The sequence below is a fragment of the Dermacentor andersoni genome, chromosome 2, assembly GCF_023375885.2.
Source record: "Dermacentor andersoni chromosome 2, qqDerAnde1_hic_scaffold, whole genome shotgun sequence".
Taxonomy (NCBI): Eukaryota; Metazoa; Arthropoda; class Arachnida; order Ixodida; family Ixodidae; genus Dermacentor; species Dermacentor andersoni.
Window position 1 is genome coordinate 95,067,299 of NC_092815.1, and position 18,416 is coordinate 95,085,714.

Consider the following 18,416-nt stretch of genomic DNA (forward strand, 5'->3'; position numbering starts at 1 on the left):
CTGATGCAACTCCTTTATAATAAGGCTCAATTGTACAATGGCAACATTATTAAAAAAGAAAAACAGGACAACACGACAAGTCAAGCATATATTTATGCATATAAGAATCTTCCGTAGGTTCCCATATTGTATAAGAGCTGTACTTGTAGTGAGCATAACCAGGCAGTTTCTTTTAAGCTTGCACCATACTGCAAGTCTTTGTTGAGCTGTAAAAATACTATCCAGAAAGCCAGAAAAATCACTCGCCAGTTACAATACGACTCATAATACTATAAAGACCAGACATGACGCCCCAACGAAAAATATGAAACACACACATATACGCAATAAAGAAGAATGAAACAGTACTCACGGATCGTTCTGAATCATTGGTGAGCAGAGAATACAGGTCAAAGTCTGGAACAAAAGTGCGTATGCAGTGGTCAAAACATATGGTTTGCCTTCTGGAAATATTCCTTAAATCTCAAATGAGAGCACGAACTCGCACAGCTCAACAAACATATAATTGAAACAAAAAGCAACAATAAGGGTTGGACAGTACACATGGACACTTACAGCTGCAGTTAAAGGTGCCATGACATGGTCTTTCAACTAATACTCAGTTTATTATTGTAACAGAGTTGAGGGGTCAATATGGTAATGCATTAAAAAGTGGGCTCTCAGCCGACATTTTTTTAGCACTGGCATGTGAAACACAATGGGGCAAAGCTGTGCACAGCACTTATGGCAATTATACACTGCAGTTTCTAAAAGACTTGACATACCGTAACATGCATTTTATTGCATCTGCTCTTGAGAAAGGTCTTCACTCATACGATACTGGCAATATTAATGGCATTGGGTAGTATATAAAGAAGAACACGAGCGCAAATTGTGATGCAAGTGCAGCCCACAAACAGAGCTCGCTGAGGCATCTTACGACGTGCAACTCGAGCAGTACTTTCAGGATGTTATATTGCTGTGCACGTTAACATTGTTGCATATTTCATCACGTAAATCAGTGAAGCGGCACAAAAATTGCAGCCAATGAAAGGGAGACGTACGTCACCCTTTTTCGTTTCTTGTGCTGCTTAACCAATTGCACTTGTGTCGTAAGTTCCCGTTCTCCGTCCGTTGTACAGTAAAGCCTTCATAATTTGACCCTCGTTAATTCGGAAAATCGGTTAATTCGGACTCGTCCTTTGGTCCCAGCAGGCGTGTGCATTACTTAATGAAATGAAACTCTCATAATTCGAACATATTGGGCGCACATTGGTTAATTCCGAGAGCTTGGCAAGCATCGCAAAAGAGCAGAAACACGGTGTCCACCGAAACGAAGCGGTGATGCTCGCATTGTCATGGTAATCAGTGGAAATTGTACGTAAATGAGAGCAACGTCACAACGCTTCATGCCTATTTGTGCCTTTGAAGCCTTTATTCTTGCGTTTACTGCCGCGCATAGCACTGCATCGGCTGTGTGCTTTCTTCACTGCTTAGTTGCCATCCACAACTATGTCGATAATGACTGCAGTTTTGTCCATAGCGGTTCCCACTAACGGTAGTTTTTTGTCTCGGTACGCGTGTCGGCCTTGTACCTTCATAACGGCGTAGTCACCATCTATGACTGCATCGATAGTGAGCGCTATTTCGTTCGCAGTTGGAGCAACAGTAGTTCCCGTTTTGACTCGCTGCATGAGTCAGTCGCGCACTTTCAGAACTTTTTTCTCTGTGATGCTTGGCTGATCTTGACGTCTTAGAAGCTAGCCCAATCTTCAGTCATGGTCTACTTCATACAGCTTAGTGCAATGAAAGCCGTCAGTGGCTGCCGGAGCACAGGTAAGGCTGGCGTTGATGGCGAATGTGAACACACCGCTGCCACAAATTGTGTTCACCGTTGATGCACAGCAAACAGACCAGACACAAACATAGTTGGGAAGCGCTACCCTAAATGAAGAAGACTAAGCCACTGAGAGGATGGCAAAGTGACGACTACAAATCTGAGTGCCTTTAGTGCCTTCAAAGCCTTCAATGCCTAAGCTCCAGTGCTGTTACACCTGCAAAGGTGAAGACATGCAATTCACATGGAACATGAAGCTCTTGCGTGTGAAAGGCTCGTTTGTTAATGTTAGAACAACTAGACAAAAGCAAAGCAGTGTTGGAAATGTACAACGCTCAGTGACTGAAATGCGACCTTCAATGCACGAGATTGCCGCTGCTTTGTACACCACCAGTGAGCACTGAGTGATCACCATGGGACCAAATACAACCACAATGTGTCACATAGGTTTTTTGCTTTCATTGTACACCGCAATGCATCGGTTCGGTGTCCTCAGTGCTCAAAGTTGTTGCAAAATGAACTGGCGGCCATGCTCTCCAAAGCAGCTCAAAGCTCCTCCCACCAACAGCGACCGCCATTCTGGCATGAATTGTGTGATGTCAGGAAATGTGGGGCCACCGCTGTGTTGTCTGCTCCGAAATCATCTGAAACCATATCGGATGGCTTGCTCCAAACTCTGTCAGCCAACTGCGCAGTAAGGGCTCTGCCGTTGATTTGTGCCCTCAATTCTTTCGCTCGCGCAATAAAAGCAGCACAAACCAGAGAATGCCTGCAGAAACTATCTCGGGCTGATCGCTGATGACGCATGGCGACCATGACGCATATCCAGCTTGTGCAATTGCTTCTGGAGCTTGTAGTACACAAAAGCATAACCTCTGAGATTGGCTTCCATTACCTCGAGGGAGCCATTGCTGGGGGGTGCATTTCATTTCGTCACCAGTTATTGTTGCCAGACTGCTGTACGGTTCAACTGCGATAAAAAAAAAAAAAAATACAGATGCAAATATTCTATTGCACAGAATTCGCTCAAATTTTGCCAGTTTGCTGTGGAACGTGCACGGTTTACTCACGTAATGCTTATTTTAAGCTCGAAAATGTGGTACCATGGCACCTTTAACAGCGAGTTCAGTTAAATGATTACATTGTGTGGTGATAAAATAGTCATGAGTATTTAAAAAAATTTTGCAGAGAGTAAAAAGTCAATCTGAGGCAGCTTCCTGAAGTGTAGCAGGTGCTTAGTAGTGAGAAAATTATAGAAGTTTGTGTTCCGAATAAAAAGACCTTTTCTATATGAACAGAAGACCCAAGAAGTACCGCACAGCCCATAACGGAAAACGTGAAAGATGATGACAGTGTCGTGTAAACTAGACAATGTGGTGGAAGGAAATGCATAATTTGATTAGCCAAAAGCAGTAACGTAAGATTTCCTTCTCGCTTCTTTTATATCTAACTGAAGTTTGTAAGCGATGTTCTATGAACTTTCTTAAGTTAACATCCACATTTCTAGGCCAGTCTTAGAGTAGGCAATCTTACAATTGAGCAATCTCTTGATATGCCCAGGAGCCACTGTATTTACCTAATTCTAATGTGTCCCCGAATCTAATGTGCATCTGAATGAAGCATGCTCCCAATTTATAAAAGAAAAATATAGCATGCCTCCCACGTTCACAATTAAAAAAAGAAAGTGAGCCGTGGAGAATTTACTTACACAAGAAAGTTTTCATAATGAAAGTGGTGCACCGTCGTCATTTGCGCTTAACCGGATACAAAGAACGTAGGTGTGATTTCTCGAGCAATCACTTTCAAAGTACTATCACTTTCGCGGGCTCTGCATCCGACTTGTCAAGTATGCGGCCGACAGCATTCTTGGCACTGTACATAGATGGCAAGCTTGGCAAAGCACCACAGATACTGGTGACTGCATAGGCCGATTGTACAGTCTTACAAAGGCACACCCTTAAGCACACAAACTGCCTTCCTTTTTCTTTATTTTTTACTTTGGGAAGGACAGGAAAGTGACCAAAAGGCAAACTGCTTTTAAAGATTCACTGCCATTTTTGCAGAGTCAACAAGGACAATTGCATAGCATACAGTCACAAATGTGCCTCAGTAGAGAAGACAGTCTGGAAAGCAACAAGGACATTGCAAAGCTAATGGAAAAGCACTTCATCAAGTGTGTGCTCCAGATGAATTCAAAGCTGTCCTTTACACACTTGAATTAGTATATTGAGTTTTTTTTTAGACAAATCAGGTCATTGAGACGTTGCCTCTAGGCAGTGTGTGTTTAGGATCCAGCAAAAATTTTACTTTGTTACACCCCTCAGATGTACCCACGAGTGGCAGCTGCAGCAGCATTTAAGCCTAATTCGCTTCACAGAAACTGTGCCATGCTGGCAATCTCTGGAAACAGCCTACCGTATTTACTCGAATCTAGGCCGAACCCGATTCTAAGCTGACCCCCTAAAGTCCGAAGAAAAAAAAAAAAGTATATGTGTGTGTATACACATACATATTATATACATATATATATATATATAAAAAGCGAGGACAGCGTTCACAAAATGCAAACAGCATTTATTGAATCTGAACAAGCAGAGCTCATTCAACGTCGCCGTCGCTGCTAGACTTGTCGCTGTCTTCCTTGTCACTGTCCCCTTCAAAGAATGCACTATCTTCAGTTACGTCAAGCGCATTTTAAAGGTGCGCACGATCAAAGTACCTGGCACTGTAGTAGCATCTCCTGCTTGGTACCATCGCGGTAACACCACGCCACACATCGGTACGGCCGACACGACACAGGTCAAAATGGCGACCTCGCTTGTGTACGGTTGTGTAAGTCAGTAGCGGCTGTGATACTGACTTTTCTAGATGGCACTAGCTATGCACCATATTTAGCAGTTTCAATGAAAAACTGGCGCATTTTTTAATATCCTCGAATCTAAGCCGACCCTAGAGTTTGGAGTATAATTATTTGAAAAAAGAAACTATCGGCCTAGATTCGAATAAATATGGTATGTGGGTGTGGTATGCAGTACTAGTGGCATATTGTGTGCTCTGCACGCAGATGCAGAAGCCTATGCTTGGTAGTTTGGCAGCAGCATTGGCACGTTAAAAGGAATGTTTATTTATATTATTCTCAGCATTTCCATGCTAAAATGTTATCAGAATAATCCACTAAGTTCACTGCCTTGCTTCATATATATCTTGGTAGTGCAGCAGAACCTCGTTTATACAGTCCCGTTATATACTATATCCCGGCACCAACGTTTGTGATCAAGAACACTAAAAACGACCCAATAGAGTTATGCTTGCTTTTTACCAGTTCATATGTTTCCAGAAAACATAAATTTTCAGCACCAACATTCAGTATATTGCCAAACTGGGATCGTATGATACACTTTCTGGCTGCTAGATCCTATGTAAACAGGAAAATGCGCGAGGCATATGGGATTGAGAACAGTAGCCACTTGCCGCATCAGCTTCAGCTTCTCTGCAATACACATCCATCTGTCTCAAGCGAAAACGCCGGCATGCAATCAGTTTCATATTCCGGGACCAGCAGATCTCCTCCCAGGTCATAGCACGCTGCATTCACACCTGTCGTCACCAAACCTACTGCAATAAGCATCTTCAGCTATCCGTTTTACAGTGCGTGGGGCATAGTGCTGTTGGTGGTGTACTGCATGTTTTTAGTAGGCGAAAATCCAAACGCGCTGCTGTTCCCTGTTGCAGGTGGCACGATGTGAGCATCATGTTTCACTTTGGCAGTATTCGGCGTCGCTCACCAGCTTAATTTCGTTTCGGTTTCCCGTCGCCATCTTAAAACACTAAACCATAGGAAAACAAGAAAACGTGTGCCGGGCCGCCAAAGCTCCACCAGGTCGACGAGCATTGGCGTCTCGTGCATCGTGCGCAACACTTTGCATTACGTAGATGTCAACTATAGTTTAGTTGGTCAAATTTCGAAGTTACTTGGGATCACACATTTTCTCGGTTAGTATGTCTTTTCTCGCCTTTTTTTCAACAACATATGAACGAGGTTCTACTGTACTAGTCATTTACTTCTATGTTAAAGTCTGGCACCGAAAATCTATACACTATTAGACTAATGGAAGTAACACTGCAACACTTGTTCAATAAACAACTTCACCCATGGCCACAATCTGCCTGGCCACAATCATCATAATGGCCCGTAAGAAAGGACCTATGTGGGATAAATTATTTTGCAATATCTTCATTTCTAGATGGGATATATAAGATCTGAATATATACAGTCGCCGACCGATTTTCCGGACTCCAAAAATTCGGACATGCCCGATTATTCGGTCAGCTTCGCGGCACCACCGTTCTCCCCATAGACCATAATGTATAACAACTGCCGAAAGTTCGGACACCTTGCAGCCTCTCGTCTGATTTTTCGGACACTCCTTGAGTCAACTTGATCGAGGGCATCATGCACCGACTCTGACCGGCGCATAGTTCGACTTGCTGAACGCCATTTTTGTTTTGAACGGAGCCTCCTTGCTGCCCCACGAAGCGGCGCTACTGGAAATCCCCGCTCATCATCATCGTTTCTGCTTGGTTCGATAGAATGGGCGTACAGCAGTTCCGGTTTCAGCTTAGTAAGCCATGTCAAGACAATCCAGCAGCTGATTTGTTTCTTTCGCGCACGACGATGCGAGCAGGCCGCGTTTTTCGTTTGTGCGACTGGTGTCGGCACGATAGTGTTTGCTTTGTGTGCTGTGTCGAGGTTTCGGTGTTCCAACGCGGCGTACGGAAACATCGCGTCAAGTGTCTAATGGCGCCGACAGTGCGGGTGCCGGGGGGCCTAAGATTTGTCGCCTTCCGATGTGCTCCCTACTGACGCGGAAAAAGTTCTGCTGAGACCTGCGCAGTGGTTGCATTGCGATTCCGGACACCGTCTCATTTGAGAGTTTCACAGGTGCTGACACTGCTGTACTGACATGCGCAGAACTCGACGACGGCAAGATCATTCGTCAGGTTTCTGCTGCACCCATTCTCTATGCTGCACCGCCGGACGATGACTCCGAGTCGGAAGATGACGCACCATGTGCTACGCTGCTGTCGCATGCGGAATGTGCACAAGCAGTGACTGTGCTTTCAGCCGCCTATAGTGACCGTTCGACCCTCTCCGAGATTCAGGTTTATCTGATTGCGCGTAAACGGAACAGCGTGCAACGGCGCACTCACGATTTCTTCAAGCCTACTGCAGAGCCCGAATAAGTGCGTGGAAATAAAGGATTTCATTTTTTTTTTCTTAATCTGCTTTTTCGGACACCTGTTTATTCGGACATTTCCGCAGTCCCCGTGAGGTCCGAATAAACGGTCGGCGACTGTATTTGGGATCAGCATTCAAAGATATATCTGCATGCCAATTTTCAGGAAGATATGTTAAGAAATAAAAAAAAGTTTTCAAGACCCTCATCCCCCCTTAACAAGTGACCTTTGTGGCTTTAAGCCCAAACTGAATTGGTATCTGATTTGATGACGATATCCTCCAACAACCCAAAGGGAGCTTTGCATTTCTATCATAGCAAAACTCTTACCATGGTGGCTGCTACACTGACAAAGTTTGAAATCACACTTGCTCTTGACCTCAAACGAGCCATTTTTAGTAACACTTTAAGCGTAAACCTTTCCACACCTGAAATATGCACAACTCTCGTGACTCCATTTCAAGCTGTCTTTGCATGTGTGTTTGTAGAAAATAATTGGAAAAAAAAAGAGAGAGAGAGAAGGTGAAGGAGTGAATTCAAGTATGCGTGTGTGCACCACAAACAAGACAGACACCACCCTGGCTTCAACTCCAAACAACACATGACAAAACAAATCAAACACTATGCAGAAATTACCAAATGTTGTGAAAGGTCGTCTTCGCTTGCTGTACAGCAGGGCTTAAACCTCTGAGTGGCAACACAGAGAATATGTCCTGTATGAAACTTCATCATGCGTCAAAGTGAAGTTAGTGACTGTTCCATACAAGATGTAGCATATGGCAAGTTTCAAGGTGATATGCAGGCAAACTAAGACTGAAAAAAAGAGATGTAGCCTTCAGCTAGAGTAGCCCTCCAAGCTATCTGCTGCCCTTAACAGTTTAAAGCATCAGTTTGCTTGCAAAAAAAAAAAGGGGGGGGGGGAAAGAAAAATACAGTCAAGTATGTTTCAGTGGGCTCATTTACACAACTGCTTGCAGTGAACAAAAATGGGAGATTGTCAAAAAATATGTGTGCCCTAACTTGCATTATTAAAATACAACATAAGAAATGAAGAATAAGAAAAAAAAAAGCACTGCTGTGATCTGTATGAAGAAGCACAGCAAAGTTACATAGTCAGCATTCTATTGTCATACTTTGCATTTCAAGTAGGGTCAATTTTACAGAGAAAGAATGAATGTGTCTTTTTCTGTATGCGATGCCAGCCTTCCTTCTGTTACATGCAATGCTAAAAGGTGCAACATATTCAGTGCGAAAATGTGATCAAGTATCCATGGGATTGGAATGAGAACATAACACTTGCTGTGCTCCAAATGCAGTTTGCTGGTTCCAGCAGTTTGCATGCACACATGCTTTCAAGGTCACTTAGCTTGAACAAGTGATAGTGACCATGCTATCTTCTATAAACAGCTTCAATCAGCTTTTAATGAGCTTCCAAAGCCACTTGGATTTTACAGTGCCAGCTTAGTGCATGGTGGTCTTGACAGGCATGAATTGCGAATGCTTGTCCACAATTTCCAATGCTTCTCTCTCTCTCATTCCCAAGCCAAGAATTTCAATTCTTATTGAGGAAATTCTATGCCACAATGAATTACCAAAAACTTTACAGCAAAGCCTCCACCAGTTGCATTGTGGGCTGCAGCTGCACTAGTTCGAACTACATTTATTCGTAATTAACCTTTGGTTGCCCTTTGATGTAAAATAAATGGTTTCACTATAGTGCAGAGATATGCAACTAAACTTTCAGAAAATTTTAATATCTGAATTCTGTAGAGAGTTACAAACTTAAAACCAGTGCAAATATGCGAAATGCACCATGTTTGTAAACTTCTTTTGTTCAAAGTTGCAGTTGCGAAACTGGACAAGAATGGTAGCACATTTCATATACATTATTCAAACAACACACACACTTCACACAACAAACAACTGAACTCAAGACACATAATTTGCAAAAAACAGCTTTAAGGGCCGTGTATGACCTGCACTTCAGAAAGTTTTTTTTCCCCCCACAAGGCAAGTGGGGGGAAATTCTAAGTGTGCAACATGTGCTACCATAGACAAGTATGAACAAGCTAGGTTGAACTAAAACACTTCCTACTTTCACCACTTTGGGCGCTAGTTTTAGGCTTGTGCACTTAGTCCGAGGCGTCTGCCCATTTTGGTGCCTACAAACATAGTGGTACGAATCTTTACTGTGGAGTAATTTGAAAGGTGTCCTATTTTATCCTGTACAGTAAAAGCTTATTAATTCACAACTAGTTTAATTGAAATTTCGGATAATTAGAAGTAGCCGCTGTGGTCCGCCCAACATTGTACTAAAAGCATTGTATTGAAAGCAATATGTAACGCATCCCGCTAATTCACACTGAAATCCACACTGCCACCGATAATTCAAACTCTACGCCATCATGGATGGGGAGAGTGCTAGTGTGCGAGGGCATGTTGGCAACGCTCGCATCACCGTGCAGGCCCTGCAGTGTTGCTCTTTCCATCCGCAGCCCTTTGTTTAAGGCTTGACTGGAGAGAGGTGTTTGCGCCTGGCCAGGCATGACCAAAGACTCTGTTGCAGGTTGGTTCTCTCCCTCTCTCAAGACCTTCAAGATAAAAATGCGCTATGCGGTACTGCATGTTTCTTTTCTTCTTTCTTTCTTTACATCTTTCTGTTACATCTTGGAGGCTATGCTCTTTCCCTACGAGGTGTTCTGCCTAGAAGCGGCATAAGGTAATGTCTGTAACACGGCGGCTGTGATGTTTATCGGCACTTGCAATACCAAAAAGCATAGCCTTTGAGATTTGTGGCTATTACACATATCCCAACATCGCTGGGATACATGTGCGGTCGCCACCTGTACATATATGGGGACTCGGCAGCGTGCAGCCGGTGCAGCTATGAAAGTACAACGGAGACCAATGTCGCAGCAGGTTGTGGTGCGTTTCGCGAGTGCATTTTAGAGTGCAGCTCTTGTTCCTGCCGCGCAAAGGAGCGTTTATAGCCAGACGTTTTCGGCGTGCATTGCTTGCGGCCAGTAACGCTATGCCGCTTGTGCTGCGCCAGCCAAAATGCCGTCTCCTCTAGACTTAAGACACGCGTGTGCCGTTGGCTGCTTTCTTGAGAGCAAGCACAGAACGATCTGCCACCCGTGCACCACTTTGAAGACTTTGAACAGCTGTCTGCGACCATCGGCGGAGCGGCATGGGCACCTTTTTTTCTCTGCGCCATGCACTGTGGGTCGGCACAGTCGGTGTAACGAATGCGCGGATGGAGCAACAGCCATCTAGATGTCAGGCACATCAGACCACGTTGGCCGTGTCCAGTTATGTTGGCTGCACCAGTGCTTTGAACTATAGACATTGTTTTCACCTATGTGACGTAGCATGTGTGCACGCTCACGCACTTTGGATTACATGTGCAATTTAACCGAGCGACTTGACCTTCATTAGTTCGAATTTTGTATAATTCGAATTTTCGTAGCTTTCCGCGGAATTCGAATTAATGAGCTTTTACTCTACTGCTGTACTGTTTGCATTTCATCCATTGACAACAGTACATTTTTCGTCCACATTAAAGTAAGTGAGCGCGCTTGTTTAACATATTCAAATGATATCAGCAATGCTTCACATTTTCCTAGCGAGATAAAATTCAATTGGCAAATGATAAGGGTTCCGAGTAGCCTTGATGACTTACTGTAGTGATACATGGGATGTGATGTAGTGAAGTACTCTGGGTACGGACTGGAGACCGGCGGGTAGTAGGGAGGAGTGCCTGCATCCATCACAGGCATGCCTGGGTAAAGTGAGCTGCTGGCCAGAGTGGAAGGAGGCAGGCCAGAACTTGACGACTCGTGTGATCTACAACAGTAAAGAGGGCAAAAGGCAATGCACAAATATGTGAAATGCCGAGCACAAAAAAATTTGAGTCATGGGCAATTCTTTGCTGGCACAATAAACAGCTGTTAACTGATGACGCCTTCCTTTCAACTTGGCTTTTACTACTCTTTAAAAGTGGCTTGATTAGATGTCAACGTTTGAACTAAATGACTTGATTAGTGCTTTCCCCAAATTTGTTAATGAACATTCACTGACTGCATGCTTTTTTTCCAAGTTGGGTGAAACTTTAATTACGCTTCAGCTATACTGACTACATTACTTCATATACTGAAGTCGTCAACAATCTCTTATGTTCTTTGTCTTTCGTCCTTTGTTCTACTGCCAATGCAGAATTCAAATGGGCTGTTGACATGTGGTTCATGTTATTCAATTACGACTTGGCAGCACTTACAACAATCTCATATGTTCTGTTTTTTCTTTCATCTTATTCACTGTCAACGCCACACTCAACTGGGCTGTTGATATGTGGTTCACATTATTCGATTACTACGTGCCAGCCATGTACACAGTGGTTTAAGTTATCGTGTTCGTTAAAGGGCCCCTGAAATGGTTTGGACAAATTTTGTAGATGCATAGGGTACAGAAAGTTATTCATTCGCATTACAATTTGTGTGAAATGTCTCATATTAAGAGAGCTACGGGTGATTACAAGTAACCCTCCTCCATAGTCATGCATTTTCTCAACTTGTTCGTCGAGTGATAGGGGCTAAGCTCAGTCTTCGTTGGCTCTGCGTCATGATGGCACGTCATTTCGTCAACTTCCGGTTCTCTAGGAGCGCGCGCGCGAAGCCTCTCCAAACATTCTGCGAGCTGCTTGGCAGTCGACCCCAAGCGAGAGCTATTGAAGCAGCGAGCGTGGCGAGCATTCTGTCGCAGCGCCGAATGTGTCTGGTATTCCGGTAACCACAGACTAGCAGGCGTTTCGACGGAATGGTGGAGGCATAAACTCAAACTGAAGAAGGAACTTTAGAATAGACGTACATGAGCTGCCGGATCGGTCTCCACGATCCAGCCATCCGTTGGCGCAGAGCTTAACCAGCCAAACAAAGAGCTAATATTGCTCTAACCAAGCACAAAAAAATTTAAACATTCACGAAACGTGTTAACGATTACACTCCTGCAAAAAATTTACACCGGCAGCAAAGAATACATTTTGTTACTGCTACTTTGTGTGGTTGAGCTCTCTGCCACCAGGTGGCTGCACCGTGCAGACCATTCAAATTTGCGCTTCTGCTCATCCCGCGAAACGACACGCAAGAGAACACAGCCAGGCCCTGTCCCCTTGCGTTTGCGTTTACCCTGATACCGGACTCGCGAAACACTATTGCGTTAGTAATCTTCCGGTGTAAAGTGAAGGCCGCAAACGCACAAATCCTGGCGCCGATCGGATAGCGGTAGTATGATGTGCTGCAGCCAGTCCCCTCATCTGCTGCCTTGAAGACGGAGACGATGTCGCAGCTTGACATATTGCCAGTTGCTACGTTTGCAGCACACTACGCAACAAAGTCAAATCATAGTGCCTGTAAAAAGACTGAGACCAACTCTGACCACGGAGCTCTCGTCAAAATGGAGCACGTTGTAACACAAGCAGACAACGGTTGCTGTGTGCCGGAAGTGCTTAAGCGTAGTGAGAAATTGTTCTTGTGCATTCATTTTGTTACTTTCTCTTTATGGAAACAAATGAACTAACATTAAACTATTATGAACATCACTTGTTCACCATAAAGGTGGAAAAATTATAGACGACGCGCACTGGGCAGCCAATCGGATATCTCGCCCACATGATGTCAATTGGGTGATTTACGTCATACAGGTAGGGGCGACTGAAAATTCCGCCAAGCAGTGTGCTGCAATCGGCAGCGATGTACATATTTAAAACCTTATAACAAAGTACACACTTTACGCGGAGCACTTAATCATTAGAAGGACATACTCTAATGACTCAGTAGGTTAGTAGAAAATCGTCAAAATCGTTTCAGGGTCCCTTTAACGAAAATGGTTCATCTAATGTTTACCTTTTTTTAAATTCTGAGGCAGATAAACATGTCCAGTGTGCAGCTAGCCCAGCAAGGGCAAAACCAACAGAGCTCACTTTTCTATTCATGTAAAAAGAGAAGCAGCTGTCAAAAGCGCCATATGTTCAATGATTTCATGCGGAAAAAAAAAAATCCAACGTGGAGATTGCGCTGGGCCCTGTCATCTCTGTGCCGGCATTTGCTCCACCTTGGCAGGTCCAGTATGGCCCAGTGACCCATTTCCACGAGAACGTTTTTGATGGAAATCAAACGTGGCATCTCTATGTGGCAAAGCTCCAAGATCGAGCTGAAAGCAGGCCTCTCCTCGAGAATGCAAAGTGCACACATTTTCTATTCATTTGGTGGCTCCATAAACAAACGCTTGTATTTCCGCTCGCTCATCTGTGGTGTTGTCCACCTGCAGCATGCATGTACTTTACATCACTCCTTTTATGAACACTACTGCAAAGAGTGGTGCCTAGTGCTTGTGTGTGATGGTGCTATGCCGGGCTGAATTGTTAGGAGCAAGCGCTGGCAGAGATTGTGCTAAGCTCTTGCGACCTAGCCCTTTGGTTCTTGCATGTGTATACACATGGTAAGGACCCTTTCTCCTCAAGCAATGCGCTAGCAGGGACCCACCAATGCATCCATCCTCTGCATGAGAGCCTTTGCTTCCCATTGTGGCTTGGACTAGGTGCATGTGCAGAGACTGGTGTCGCGAGACATTCGGGTGACAGTGACAAGAACTTTATTAAGTGTCCTGAGGAACTCGATTGGGAGACCGAAGGCTCCCCGATCAAGTTGTTGGCTCCGCCCACGACGGGACAGGGAGGTGGTGACTCTCCGCGACGTCGCGGGCCCTCTGGACGGCCTGTAGTTGGTTTGTGAAATCCGAGCTCTTCAGCAAGGCGTCCCACTTGGACTTGTTATGAAAGTCGGAGCCCGCGTTGTAGGGGCACAGCCAGAGCATGTGGTCGAAGGGTGCTATAAATTTCTTCTTTGTCAACTTTAATGTTATCGCATTTCTTGTGGTACATGTTTGGTAATGTCTGAACCTGATGTTGACAAGATATTACTGCTGTGGTGTTCATACACAATGGCGGTGCGCTGTCGTTCCTGCCTTATTTCATGCGACAGAAAATTTTTTAAGAACCTAGCACTGTTGTTCTCATGCACATAGAAAAATACTTCCAAGATTCCCCAACCCACATTTTAAGCTTCGAATAGAGCATTAGACACCAGCATGCAAGTCAAAACTGTCACACAAATGCACAGTGGCTTATGTGACATAAAAATGACAAATTTTAGGCACAGAGTCCAGAAATTCCAAGGCCTTGAAAAGCATCGCTGCCTTTTCCATTTTCCTGGTATTAAAACTTAATCCGGATTGTGTAGTTGATCCATGAAGTGGTAAGTTGGTGGTGAAGACTTTTTTTTTTTTTTTTTTTTTTTTTCAGGATAACACAAACACTACCTCCGCTCTTTCTTTATCACGTGGCCATGCATAGGAAGGTTTGAACTTGTTACGTGAATAAAGTCAATGGTCATCGACCAACACCAGTGCTAAAGCGCACGTGCAAGCAGCAGTTGCATTTGAAAGCGCCCTCACGCTTAATAAAGGATTCACCAAAGCAACAAAACTCTCGAGATTTTATCCTGCATGAAAACAACTCGTTCCGCTCTGCTCAAAAGAAACTGGCATCGTTAAGACAGTTAATCTGAAATTAATGTGCTTCACCAGTTTTCAGAATAATTCATCTTGCCATTTGCAAACCAGATGTATCCAAGTTGTTCCCCTGTTTGAATTATACAATATAAGGTGTTTTTTCTTCTTTTAGCTGCACCAAATTTTAAGATACTTCCTGCTGCAGATGGCACAATTCTAACCCTTCATCTAAATTACTCAAACTTGCAGTAAAAATGCTCTGTTGTGCGACTTACTTTTTTTAAGACAACAATATTTTATGCATTGAACCACAAGAATAACTGGAATTTCAATGCATGTAGTCAGTCACTTTGAAAATTAATACCTCAAAATTGATGTAGTCCTGAGAATTCATTCCAAGTAGATATGCCTTGCGAGCTCACTGGCTACAATTTGTAAATTCAAATATGTGCCATTAATTAATTAAGAAGTTAATTTGTGTAATTCTGGTAATTTTACAATTACGAATTTTGATTTCTCGTAGATGTAGCGGCCACTTTGTCGAGTAATCTTACTTAAAGGTGAGAATTGTGCTATTTGCCACAGGCAATTTCTAAATATTTGGTGCAACAAATGCAGCTGGTATACAAACTTTTACAGTGAACATATATACTCGTTTTGCCAACAAGAACATCAGTTGTGCATAAGCGTTTTCTTTCATCAGCTCCTTCTCCTAATTTGCTTCACTTCTCAATATGCAACCACACCAGCTCGCCCTAACTTTGTATCTGTTACATGAAATACTACAACTTTGGACATGCCGGTCCAAGATGCCAGCTTGTGCCTCTTGCAAGGGGAAAAAAGGACACATTAAAAGGCTGTAGGGAAGTGCTGCTGTAAATGTGCCGTGAAATACTTACTACAGAAGGCCTTGCACCTTACCAGTTGGGGCGAAAGTTTTATGCTATTCAATGCCTCAAAGTCTGCGGATATTAGGATCTAAATAAATTGAAATTTAATTGGTTTCACATGCCAAAACCATGATCTCATTATGAAGCACGCTATAATGAGACCCTAAATTAATTTTGACCTGGGTATCTTGATCTACATAACCTCAAAAAAGGTCCGGATATAATGAGTGAATTAAGCAGAAGAGGTAGAAAGCCAATAATTTTGCTTCATGCATCAATGGGAGTTCACACATTGAAGCACAAGCAGACTCTTTCTAGCAGTAGCACTTACTAGCCCATGATGATGCTGCTTATCATGCCATGAACATTGCAGCAGCCCCTTTGTCTCGAGCAATACTTAATTTTAAAAAAAAATTCTTGCTATGCTGGAAGAAACATGCAGAACCATCAAGTATGAGGATAAAAAATGAAGCCTTGTCATGCAGGAAAAAAAAAAAGTGTTTCCACACATCTGCGTTTTTATTCAACAAAGACATTTTATGTTAATAAGATCGGTTCAAATTCCTTTTCCATAAGCACCCTATCATATGCTTTCCATAGTAACTGCAAAAAGAAAATGAGCGTCGTGTGTCCTGTTCAACTGCTGTTCACATACACTGAAGTAAAAGGCAACACTGCAATTTTAAGATGTCTTTTTAGCTAAGGCATGCTCTCTACTTTGAAAGCCTCCTATGGTTGTCTTTCAAGCAGTTTGACTAACGGTCACCACTCTGCTAGCATCTAGCTGGGATACCTAGGATGGCATTCTCTGGCTTTCTGGGACCTTCACTTTTGCGGCATTTTGCGTGACTAGCACCAGATGCATCCGTACTTACGAGTGACATTACTGCCACTGTCCTACAACAGCGACCTTGGCTTTGTTCAAGCATACCTCAATCCCCACAAGCGGTGCCCCCAAAAGTGATCTTCTAGGAATACCACCCCTAGACTTCACTTTACCATGCATATGGATGTTACAATATGAACGAACAGGGGCTCCGCAACCATTAGTTTGATGCCACTCAAGCCTAACGCAACATCACTACAATGTTTCGGAAGAGGCTGACCTGCTGCCAACAAAACTAGCTTTGTAGTAATGAGTACAAAAGCAACCTGCGCAGCTTCGCAATTTTGCTTTGGCTTTGACAGCTAGCGAATTGCTCAGGAAGAAAATGCCTGACTTGGGCACCTGGGTCAATAATGGTGCCACAACATGAACCTTGTGCTTTTCCCAAATTACCCAGAATTAGGGTTTGCCCAGCAGATGCAGCAGGCAATAATAAAGGGTCATACTGGCACGGACACATTGTTTATCATTTTCGAGGTGTTTTTTTTATTGGCTAAACACAGTTACAAAGCCAATGCTCAGTGCAAGAAGCACCTTCATATATCAGAACTTCCTCAAATGTAGCTGCCGATTCTATAGCGAAAGAATCCAGTCTAATCAGATTGCGTGCACAAATGGTGGTTTACATTCTGGAACACATGCGAGAACCAGAGATTATGCTGGAATGTACAATGAGTCGTACATAGATAGACAAAGTTGACCCACAGGTGACCTATGACAGACTGTGCTCACTGCTACTGTTTCACTTTAAGCTCGTACAATAAAGAATTAGATTCACGACTCATATTTTGGCACTGCATTGTTACTGATAATTAGCCCAAGACAACAATATTTTTCATGGTTCTGACGTGGAGACTGAAACTGGCTGCGACATAGTAGCATCTGGTGGAGTTTGCCACATTCAAGAAAGCTTTGTGTGTAGAAAAGCAACACTAGATTATCAAAGGTGCTGACGACTGCCTGCTTACATGCCAATGAAGACAGCAAGCTTTCATTGGTGGCATGTAAACATGCCAGCAATGAAAGGCTTTCCTTTTGGTTAGTTTTACTTGAAAGATTCATAAATGAAACTTTCAAACTTCATTTTTGCACACAGGAACTGTGGGTCTATTCAACCTTCATGTGAGCGAGTTGAGTGCAGAAGTTGTACTTAATTTTCATGGGTTTGAGCTCATGCACATCAACCAACCTTTAAATTTGAAAAATACTACAGTTCGGCAAAAGGCGCTGAATATTGTACGACTACTCAAGATCCTGACTGCTTTCAACAATTCTCTGGGTTTTGTTCTGTGGGTAGGCAGCCAACAGGCACTCTGCTCTGAAGCTGCAGCTAGACTGGCTTGCATCACAAGAGTGGAAGTATTTATGACGTTTTCCCACGGCTGCTGGCAATGCTGGCTTTTGTTCCTACGTGTTCAGATGCAGCAGCATGTAGCAATGAACAGGCTAGAAAACATCTCTGTCACAGACGACCACGCTCACACACTCCTCTTCCTTGCAGTACTTCTCAACACCTGTCGTAATTGTATCGATGAAACACAGCAAAGACGCAAACAAATGATGCACTTGGTACGTATCATGAAGTGGAAAGGAGCTGATGATCTCATTAGCCACAACATGGCTAACAGTTACAAGCCAATTGTTCCAAGACGGAAAGTACTGTGAATATGCTCAAATAATTTCTCTTAAAAAAAAAAAAGAAAATGAAAAAAGAGAAGAAAAAGTTTCAAGGAAGACGTTATTATTATTCTTTTAGTGCCGGTAACAAGAAACATTTTAATTTACAGACTTTTTCTCAGCATTGCTGCTTCAGTGAGCTTTTTGTTTGTTGAGGCCCTGGCATGCTTTGAGTTCACCTATAGTGCAGCCTGAGGGCCGTCGACTGTAACGCAGTGAAGTGCAGATGGCACATGCTGCCTTTACTCACAATGCTAGCATTTTCAGACTGCATTGCATGGAACCGATGCTATTTAGTCGGAGTTGGGGACTATGAATCATGGTATGTGGCAAGTCATAACGAA

At 43.4% G+C, this 18,416-nt stretch overlaps 1 protein-coding gene across 12 annotated transcripts in view; it reads right to left on the reverse strand.

Moving 5' to 3' along the window:
* The window catches only part of LOC126541604 (E3 SUMO-protein ligase PIAS2-like), a 164,571-nt gene that overhangs the window by 6,224 nt on the left and 139,931 nt on the right, over positions 1-18,416 (reverse strand). For 5 of the 12 annotated variants that reach the window (XM_050188438.3, XM_050188446.2, XM_050188441.2 and 2 more), the window contains 3 exons: positions 10,736-10,899; positions 2,576-2,786; positions 353-396 (listed from right to left, as the gene is read on the reverse strand). In XM_050188438.3, coding sequence (XP_050044395.1) covers position 396; positions 2,576-2,786; positions 10,736-10,899 — 376 coding nt within the window. In that variant the 3' untranslated portion in view covers positions 353-395. Of the gene's footprint in view, positions 1-352; positions 397-2,575; positions 2,787-10,735; positions 10,900-18,416 lie in introns of those variants that run through there. The other 7 variants (XM_050188443.3, XM_050188440.3, XM_050188444.3 and 4 more) reach the window with 3 other exon arrangements.